The 10,886-nt window shown below is 34.0% G+C and overlaps 1 protein-coding gene across 1 annotated transcript; it reads right to left on the bottom strand.

Annotated features, from left to right (window-relative positions):
* Window positions 1-7,340: 7,340 nt before the first annotated feature.
* LOC139489949 (uncharacterized) lies at window positions 7,341-7,925 on the bottom strand. Its single transcript, XM_071276798.1, has one exon. The coding sequence runs from the start codon at window positions 7,923-7,925 to the stop codon at window positions 7,341-7,343; it is 585 nt and encodes a 194-aa protein (XP_071132899.1).
* Window positions 7,926-10,886: the final 2,961 nt, after the last annotated feature.

The raw sequence follows: 10,886 nt of genomic DNA on the forward strand, positions 1-10,886 counted from the left end.
TTAAATCTTGACAAAAGTGGCATTTTAATTGAATTTCAATATATGTTTTTCACATTGAACATAAAAAACAATCAACTTTTTCATTTAGTGGTATATTAATAGCAGGGAATTCCATCAGTATGTAAATCTCACTGGGGAAATACCCCTAGTTTTTAGTACGAAACTGTTTATAGCACCCTCTGTAGACACATTCATCGTAAACCTACCATTTCTCTGTAGACACATTCATTGTGAACCTATCATTTCTCTGTAGACACATTCGTTGTGAACCTTCCGGTCCTATGTAGATACATTCATTGTGAACCTACCACTTCTCTGTGGACACATTCATTGTGAACCTACCATTTATCTGTAGACACATTCATTGTGAACCCACCATTTCTCTGTAGACAAATTCACATTCATTGTTAACCTACCATTTCTCTGTAGACACATTCATTGTGGACCTACCATTTCTCTGTAGACACATTCGTCGTTAACCTACCATTTCTCTGTAGACACATTCATTGTAAACCTACCATTTCTCTGTAGACACATTCTTTGTGAACCTTCCATTTCTCTGTAGACACATTCATCGTTAACCTACCATTTCTCTTTAGACAAATTCACATTCATTATGAGCCTTCCATTTCTCTGTAGACACATTCAATGTGAACCTTCCATTTCTCTGTAGAAACATTCATTGTGAACCTTCCATTTCTCTGTGGACACATTCATTGTGAACCTTCCATTTCTCTGTAGACACATTCATTGTGAACCTTCCATTTTAGACATATTTCAGCAGCACCTTTAATGGAGTTTATATTTCCTAATTGTTACGATATTCTAGGGTTTCTGTTTTCTATCATGATTTTCGTTGATAGAGATGTATGATTTTCAATTTGCCTAGCTACAATCTCCCCTTTTGTATGCGCTTTATAGCAAGCTGTCATATTCAATATACAGTTAACAGTGTTTGATGTATACTATACAGTAGTCTTAGAGGAGAAGATTTATGTGCAAGTTTACAACGGATGACACCGACTACGACGGAGAACGACGGACGCCAAGTGATGTTGGTAGACCGCCATGTGCATTATGAAGACATTTGGAGTCTTATGGTTGGTGGATATAAGGTCCACCCTTATGGTTGTAAGTAAATTGTATAAGCTTTCGGATTTCTCTAGTTTTGTTTCTATTTATTGGGAATAAATTCATTGAATACTTTGACGGGCTGTGTATAATATACTCTTCGGTCATTGGTGTCGTTGGGGTTTGTGTATAATTAGCTAGGCTTCTGGATTACACATGTGGATGGAGATTGTGGGCTATCAAAGGTTTTTGAAAATATATATTTTGGTTGGTATTCTGGAATATATGTTATCTTATATGTTTCTTATATTGTTAGGGAGTGTGCATTTTATCGCTATACTGTTTATGTTTCTTTTGTTGGCGGGGAAAGTGTATCAACACCTTGGCTTTTGTTAATTCGGATTTATGTTTTAATCTTGTTTGCAGTTAGAACAAACGTTAAATATGCAGCATTTTTAACTTCAGTCTGAGATACAATCCATTAATGCACACGATCGAATGTAGCAACCAATAAAAGAAAAGGTTTGTTATCTTTAAATTGACATTTCTCTTAAACCAGTGCGTAGATTTTTACAAACCGTAGTTATTCATTAATATTTTTCATACATCACTATATATACTAAAATGATATAACCTTCAAACAATATGCTCTTTAGGACCTGTGTTACCCCACCCGGACAGAGCTATGAACATTTGTACCAAAGGCTACTCTTCAATGTAATTGTATCATTATTAATCGAACGTCTGAGTGTTCAACAGATTGCATGTCTTGTCTCTATGATTCTGGTTAATTTACATACATGAAGCATTGTTCAATATATGGATATATCTTCGTTTAACTTTTAGGCATAAAAAAGAGAATAGAACGGTATTTATTTAATTTTCAGTTTTCAAAAAGAAATCACTTGTTGTAAAGTCAAATTTTATGTCGTGATACATATGTTGTCAGTTGGCCTTTCAATGATTACTGTAATGAACTATTTTCTCCCTGTTTTGGCCAGTTACAAATACAAGAAGTAAATTCTTTTTGGCTATTTGTACGTTAATTACCTGTTAATAAAAATGAGACAGAAGTCTATCAATAAAGAATGCGCTAAAAAAATGTAAAAGGTTTGATTTGAATAGTAAAAGATGTTAAAAGGATCACTTTAGGGTAAACTGAATATTGTAAAATACACGCACTCGACTCAGAAATTATTTAAGAGCCCTCCATTGTTGTACATTGTATTACGGATTTTAATAGTTTGAAAAATCGCTTCTTATTTGAATTGTGAATATAAATGATAAATATATTCCAATTAATATTTTTAAAGTGTGTCTTTCTATGTTGTGATGTTACACTATTGTTTCAGATAAGGTGAAGGTTTTGTACCATTAAAACGTTTAAACCCGCTGCATTTGTTTGCACCTGCATGTCCTAAGTCAGGAATCTGATGTTCAGTAGTTTTCGGTTGTTGATGTGGTTCATAAGTGTTTCTCGTTATTAAGCTCACCTGGCCCGAAGGGCCAAGTGAGCTTTTCTCATCACTTGGCGTCCGTCGTCCGTCATCGTCCGTCGTCAGTCCGTCGTCCGTCCGTCGTCCGTCATCGTCCGTCGTCCGTCCGTCGTCCGTCATCGTCCGTCGTCGTCGTCGTCGTTAATATTTTACATTTTGAACTTCTTCTAGAGAATGGAATGAAACCAAACATAGCATGAATGTTCCTTATGAGGTGCTGACCAAGTGTTGTTACTTTGTAGCTGATCCATCATCCAAGATGGCCGCCAGCGGGGGACTTAGTTTAACATAGGACACTATGGGAAATGCATACAAATGATTTCTTTTAGAGAACCACTGAATAGAATGAAACCAAACTTGGCAATACTATTTCTCATGAGGTGCTGACCAAGTTTTGTTACTTTGTAGCCGATCCATCATTCAAGATAGCCGCCAGCAGGGGACTTAGTTTAACATAGGACCCTATGGGAAATGCATACAAATATCCTCTTGTAGAGAACCACTGAATGGAATGAAACCAAACATGGCATGAATGTTCCTTATGAGGTGCTGACCAAGTGTTGTTACTTTGTAGCTGATCCATCATCCAAGATGGCCGCCAGCGGGGGTACTTAGTTTAACATAGGACCCTATGGGAAATGCATACAAATGATTTCTTTTAGAGAACCACTGAATAGAATGAAACCAAACTTGGCAATACTATTTCTCATGAGGTGCTGACCAAGTGTTGTTACTTTGTAGCCGATCCATCATCCAAGAAAGCCGCCAGCAGGGGACTTAGTTTAACATAGGACCCTATGGGAAATGCATACAAATGACTTCTTTTAGAGAACCAATGAATGGAATGAAACCAAAAAATGGCATGAATATTCCTTATGAGGTGCTGACCAAGTGTTGTTACTTTGTAGCCTATCCATCATCCAAGATGGTCGTCAGCGGGGGACTTAGTTTAACAAAGGACCCTGGGAAATGCATACAAATGACTTCTTTTAGAGAACCACCAAATCGAATGCAACCTAACATGGCATGAATATTCCTTATGAGGTGCTGACCAAGTGTTGTTACTTTGTAGCCGATCCATCATCCAAGATGGCCGCCAGTGGAGGACTTAGTTTAACATAGGACCCTATGGGAAATACATATTTCTTTTAGAGAACCACTGAATGGAATGAAACCAAACATAGCATGAATGTTTATTATCTGGTGCTGACCAAGTGTTGTTACTTTCTAGCCAAATTTTATCTTTTTTTATATAAGTGAAAAACCCAAGTAGAGTCAGGTGAGCGATACAGGCTCTTGAAAGCCTCTAGTTTTACAATACATATATTAGACCGTTTTCCCGTTTGAATGTTTTTTACTAGTAATTTTTGGGGGCCCTTTATATATAGCTTCCTGCTCGACGTGAGCCAAGATTGCCTGTTGAAGACTGTACCTTGGTCTATCATGTTTTACTTTTATAAATTGTGACTTGGATGGAGGGTTGTCTCATTGGCACGCATACCACATCTTCATATATCTATATGTAACATCAGAAGTCTATTACTAGTAATGGACTTCTGGTAACATCTACACTACAAGTTCAACACATTCAATTACTTCTGAAGACTTGCGGGGAAAATTACAAGAGATAGTTCTGCGTCTGAACTCTGTAGTGTGACTAATAAGACAATGTATAATTATATAATAACCAACGAAAGCGATCAAACAGAAAATTAACACGTCTACCTGTGAATAATTTGCTGTCAAAGCACAATCAATGAAGTACAACATTTATTAGAAACCATTCCCAGTTCTATTGGCGTATGTCCTGCGGGACATAATATATTGTTATTAATCCCAGTGTATATATAATGATGATGATAATAGTAATAATAAATGTCTCATTTTGCTTTGTCATTGAACTGGGACTTAGGCCAAATAAAAAAGGTGTGTGTTTCCTATTTCGGCACCCATCCTATTTTTAAGCTAAAAAATAGCATACCCTAATTTTTCTTTGGTCATTTTTCAATAAGCACTGCTACAGTCATAATGTGCCTCCCATAGACTCAATTTAAAAAAAAAAGTAATATAAAAAAATCCCTACCTTCAAATGTACCTACCCTATTTTTTTCAAAAATGTAATAGGATAATAGTAATAAAATTGAGAATGGAAATGGGGAATGTGTCAAAGAGACAACAACCCGCCCAAATAAAAAACAACAGCAGAGGGTCACCAACAGGTCTTCAATGTAGCGAGAAATTCCCGCACCCGGAGGCGTCCTTCAGCTGGCCCCTAAACAAATATACTAGTCCAGTGATAATGAACGCCATACTAATTTCCAAATTGTACACAAGAAACTAAAATTAAAATAATACAAGACTAACAAAGGGACAGGCGCAAAAATGCGGCGGGGTTAAACATGTTTGTGAGATCTCAACCCTCCCCCTATACCTCTAACCAATGTAGTAAAGTAAACGCATAACAATACGCACATTAAAATTCAGTTCAAGAGAAATCCGAGTCTGATGTCAGAAGATGTAATCAAAGAAAATAAACAAAATGACAACAAAATTGAGAATGGAAATGGGGAATGTGTCAAAGAGACAACAACCCGACCAAATAAAAAAAAAAAAAAAAAACAACAGCAGAGGGTCACCAACAGGTCTTCAATGTAGCGAGAAATTCCCGCACCCGGAGGCGTCCCTCAGCTGGCCCCTAAACAAATATATACTAGTACAGTGATAATGAACGTAATACATAAATAACAACAGACTACTAGCAGTTAACTGACATGCCAGCTCCAGACTTCAACTAAACTGACTGAAAGATTATGATTTCATCATATGAACATCAGGCACAATCCTTCCCGTTAGGGGTTTAGTATCATACCATCATAACATATATGAGAAGAACATAACCCGTGTCATGCCAACAACTGTTTTTAGAATAAATGTGTTTAGTTCCGATGCAAAGACCTTATCAGTGACTCAATATTAACGCCAAAATATGCAATCTTTAATGACTTGACAACAGTATCGTAATTATATCCCTTCTTAATAAGTCTATTCAAAGGTTTTGTAAGTTTCTGAGGTGAATACTGACACCTTTGTGCTTTATAAAGAATATTACCATAAAAAATTGGATGTGAAATACCTGAACGTATTAAAAGTCTGCATGTTGAGCTATACTTACGAATAATGTCTTTATACCGATGATAAAATTTAGTAAATGTTTTGACTAGTTTGTGATATCGAAAACCCTGGTGTAATAATTTTTCAGTAATACATAAATTTCTCTCGTTAAAATCTAAAACATTGTTACATACACGAGCGAATCGTACAAGTTGAGATATATAAACACCGTAAGATGGTGACAAGGGAACGTCACCATCTAAAAACGGATAATTAACGATAGGAAATGAAAAATCATCCCTTTTATCATAAATTTTAGTATTCAGCTTTCCATTAGTGATATAGATATCAAGATCGAGAAAAGGACAGTGGTCATTGTTAGTATTAGCTTTATTTAAAGTAAGTTCAACAAGATAAATTTCATTAATATACATACTGAAGTCGTCATTATTGAGAGCCAAAATATCATCCAAATATCTAAAAGTATTATTAAATTTGTTTATCAGATGTTGTTTCGATGGGTCTTTGCTTATTTTTGTCATAAATTGTAACTCATAACAATACAAAAACAGGTCCGCAATAAGTGGTGCACAGTTAGTCCCCATTGGAATTCCGATAATCTGACGATATACGGAATCCCCAAAGCGAACAAAAATGTTATCTAGTAAAAATTCAAGGGCATATATAGTATCAAAGCATGTCCAAGAAACACGCATGTTATTTTTTTTCCTTAAAAATTATGAAAAAATAAAAACCACATATAAGACTCCATACAATGATATTCAGTGATTCAATATTAAGTTGATATAAACATGATAAAGAACAATGAAAAAATACATGATTCACAAAAAACTTTTAATATTCAAAAATGCAAAATGCACACACAAACACAATAAATGAAATTACACAATAATCTAAAAAACTGAGATTGTCTTCAGTTCTAAATGCTCCCTGCTCATCAATACTTCAGACTTTATACTTCAATAGTTAAATAATAAAAGCACTAAAATTACAAAAGTCGATATAAAAATACAAAAGCACTATGTAAGTTTTAGTTTGTCCACTTCAGTTTTGTATCCACATCTCCGGTTAACACATGAACAAACGAATGGGTGGGTACCTTCAAATATCTACTGAGTACCCTGAAATATCTAACCTTTTCAAAAGCCTAACGTCATTATTCACTACTTCAATTTAATGTCCCATACTTTACAATAATGCATGGTGCATGACGGGAAATCTTCCTCTAATGTCATAGAAGCTCATTGATCATACATGGCTGTTTATACTGATTTCTCATATTTTATTGAAATTGCATTTCTTTCAATCTCTGTATATACTCCATCAGTCCATTGTCACTTGTAAAATTTGGCAATTTACTTCTTTCAATTACATTATATTCCATTGTCACTTGTAAAATTAAGCAATTTATTCATTATATTCCATTGTCACTTGCATTGTAAAAATTGGCAATTTATTTCTCTCAATCACTGTATTTTCCATTGTCATGCACGTGTAAGGATTGTCATGCACGTGTAAGGATTGTCATGCACGTGTAAGAATTGTCATGCACGTGTAAGAATTGTCATGCACGTGTAAGAATTGTCAATTCTTTGCGATCACTGTATATTCCTTATTAAATCTTCATTATTAATCACGAAGTCATTCCATTGATGCTGAATGACGACGAATTCTTTCAAACATGAACCAAGTTTTGATGTCCTTTACAGTGATATTACCAAGCATTGAAATCTGTTTAATGTCCTTTTTCTTTGGAAACGGACGATGTTCGTTCTTGTCAAACCAGTCTTTCATCAGTTCTACTGCTGTCCAGTTAACATCTTTATTAATAACGTCAGTCTTTGATTTTTGGTTTTCGATATCAGCAAGGCGCTCTGTGAAGTACGTCATCAGTTGCTGACGTTGTTGGTTGAAATGGTTGTTCAATCTGCTATGGTGAACCACTGGAGAACTTATAACCGCAGATAACTTGTCCATTTCTATTTGAGCTGTCAGTTTATGGTAATGTTCACATAGTTTCTCTACCTCGGGATAATCCGATTTTAATACGTCAAAGTAAGCCTCTAGACGTTCAGAGCTCCTAGTCACTCGATCGTACGAAGAAGAACAAATTATACCAAACACGGGATTATACGGCAAATCAGACATCGTTGGCTGTTCCGTGGAATCATTAGAAATATCAACCACAAGTTTAGAACGGTTGTTTAAAGCTGTGTGTGAATCCATCACCTTCGAGTATTTAATCCTGAAATATCTGTCTTAACACAGGATGTCTCTTTAACCTTTTACGATCTTTTATATGATCTTATATGTGTGTGTGTTTAATTAAAATCCGTAACACACTCTGACGGTTTGTCGATGGCGACTTTAATGTCTCTAGTCTCCTAGTGCGAAAGACGATTAATGAGAAATAACTGTTCAGCTAATTATCGTCATCTAAATGATTGTTGTGTTTCAAGAACTGTCTATTTTGGGTGTCCTGCTGATAATTAAGTATGTTTGTTTAAAGAATGATTTAATTACACCCCGGTATATGACACCACACTGACTATAGGATTAATTACATCGATATGGATTTACCGATAATAACGTTATTTCGATGATAAATTGATAAGCAAACATGTTTTATGAGGTATATAAAGATGCCCCAATCAATATCCAAGGTGTCACATGTATCATGTCATATCATATTATTTTAATACTAAATCTGACACTTACATGGATTTTTAACAATACAGTTGTCAAAAAGAAAAAGAAGATACAAAACCAATTAAGTTGTCATTTTAATCTGGCTAGATTAGAATTTCAAACTTTATAAATATTTCTAAGGTCATTTGGATGATTCTAATGCTGTGTCAATTCATCACTTCTACCTGTTTCGAAAATTATATATTTTATAACAATTTCTTATTTGTTTTTCTTTAATTATTTTGTAATTATCTGGTTTTATATATCAATGCGTTTTCTTAAGGCCTCGGTGGAGATTGGTTTTATAGATAATTGTGTAACCCTAATTGAATTTAGGATTATCTAGACTTCGAAAATTATCATTATTATCATTTTATCTTGTTAAAACAAACAAATATATCAATATTTTTTTCTGAAATTGTTTATTGTGAGGGTGATAAGAATTCAATTGTCTGTAACATTTATAAAATTTAAATTATGAATTTAGATTGTATTAGATTTTTTTTAAGTTTTAGAGAATGATCATTTCTATCTAAAATAAGATGTCTAACAATTTATATTTGGGCAATTGTATCTTCCCAAACTTTTGCATCTTCGCTAGCCAAAGGTTACGATCCACTCCCGCTTTCTCCTTTATGTTCAAAGGGAAATAACTCAAATTCATATAATAAAAATAGTTGTAATAAATTGCCCATTGAAACTGGCAGATTTTTAAATATTGATAGAACTGAAATACATTGTAATCTCTGTAATGCTAATGAACTTGGTGATGAGTTTCATTATTTATTCAAATGTACCTTTTCAACAGTGTAAGAGCTAAATTTTTACCTTTAAATATATGTAATAACCCAAATGTTGATGAATACTTCAGATTTATTTACACTTACTGGAATAGCAAAATTTTGCAAAAGTGTTAAAACCTTTTAATACATGTGCTTAATTATATTACTATAATTTGTACTTCCTGTCACAGTATTAATTAATTATATATACTAATATTGCACCTTTGTTTACAATTTTGTTCTAATGTAAATATGTTTACACTTTTATTGTTTGTTAAAAAATGTTGTACTAACATACCCCATGTGGGGGCTTTAGTGAAATAAATATGTCTTAAAGCTAGATATGATTTAACCAGTTAAAAAAGTTCTCTGAAATAAGATATGATCTACTCTTGACTGGGTTGTTGTCTCTTTAACATATTCTCTATTTCCATTCTTTATTTTATGATTTTAAATCATAATAAAAATTGTCCCCTAAAGCCAACCCTAACCATCCCTTTGTGGGATGATTTAAGAGGAATTCATACACCGTTCCACAAGTTATTGTCTGGAAACATGCTTATTTGGACCCCATTTTTGCCCCATATTCCTAAACTGTTAGGACTACAACCCCTAACATCAATCCAAACTTTTCTTTTGTGGTTATGAACCTTGTGTTTAAATTTCATAGATTTCTATTTACTTATACTAAAGTTATTGTCGAGAAACCAAATGTTTTTTTGCGGACAATAACGACAGCGACAAAGTGATACCAATATATGCTGCAAAACGTTTGCAGTCCTATAAAAATGTCTTGTTTTCATGAGTTATATTTGCATGTAAATTGTATATAACAGGCTATTATTTAAACTTGGAATTATTTTTAATCATGGAATTTTTATAATTTCTTGTGCTTGAAATTTCTAGTAAATTCCATGCTTATTCTGTACTTCAATGGTCTGTGCTGCGCACAACACTTTCTTTTACAAAGAAGATAGTACATTTTCAATAGAATGTACTGTGCCGCGCACAACACTATCTATACAAAATACATTATATGGAAAGTGTTATGAACCGCTCAAAACATTATTATACCAAATAAACATGGAATTTATTAAAAATTTCGAGCACAGAAAATTTAACAAATTCCATAATTAAAAATAATTCCAACTTTAAATAATAGCCTGTTATATATTTTGTTATATAGGGCATTATAGGTGATTTGAAAATCTCACAATGCTGCTATGTAGTTTTATTGAATATGAGCTTTAAGTAAAAAGATTTTAATTGCTTTACCACTAGTGGTTCCCCATAAACTGACCTAATCACAAACAAACACATGAAAACTAAGCAACAGTTTCAAAGTCAATAGACCATGACTGAGGGTGGGGGCCAAATAATCTCCTTGGAAATGAGGTATGCCAATGCTTATACAACTGCATACCAATTATCATTAATCTATGACTAGTGGTTCCCAATCAACTGACCTCATCACACACTAATACATTAAAACTAAGCAAAAATTTCAAAGTCAGTAGACCAAGAATGAGGGGAGGGGCCAAATAATCTCCATTGAATTGAGATATGCTGATGCTTATACAACTGCATACTAATTATCATTGCTTTACCACTAGTGGTTCCCCATAAACTGACCTAATCACAAACTAATACATGAAAACTAAGCAAAAGTTTCAAAGTCAATAGACCATAACTGAGGGGGCGGGGTCAAATAATATCC

This window comes from Mytilus edulis, chromosome 9 (assembly GCF_963676685.1).
Source record: "Mytilus edulis chromosome 9, xbMytEdul2.2, whole genome shotgun sequence".
In the NCBI taxonomy this organism is placed as follows: Eukaryota; Metazoa; Mollusca; class Bivalvia; order Mytilida; family Mytilidae; genus Mytilus; species Mytilus edulis.

Excerpts from the sequence above, each read along its gene's own strand:
- LOC139489949 (XM_071276798.1), bottom strand. The coding sequence starts at position 7,925 with ATGGATTCACACACAGCTTTAAACAACCGTTCTAAACTTGTGGTTGAT.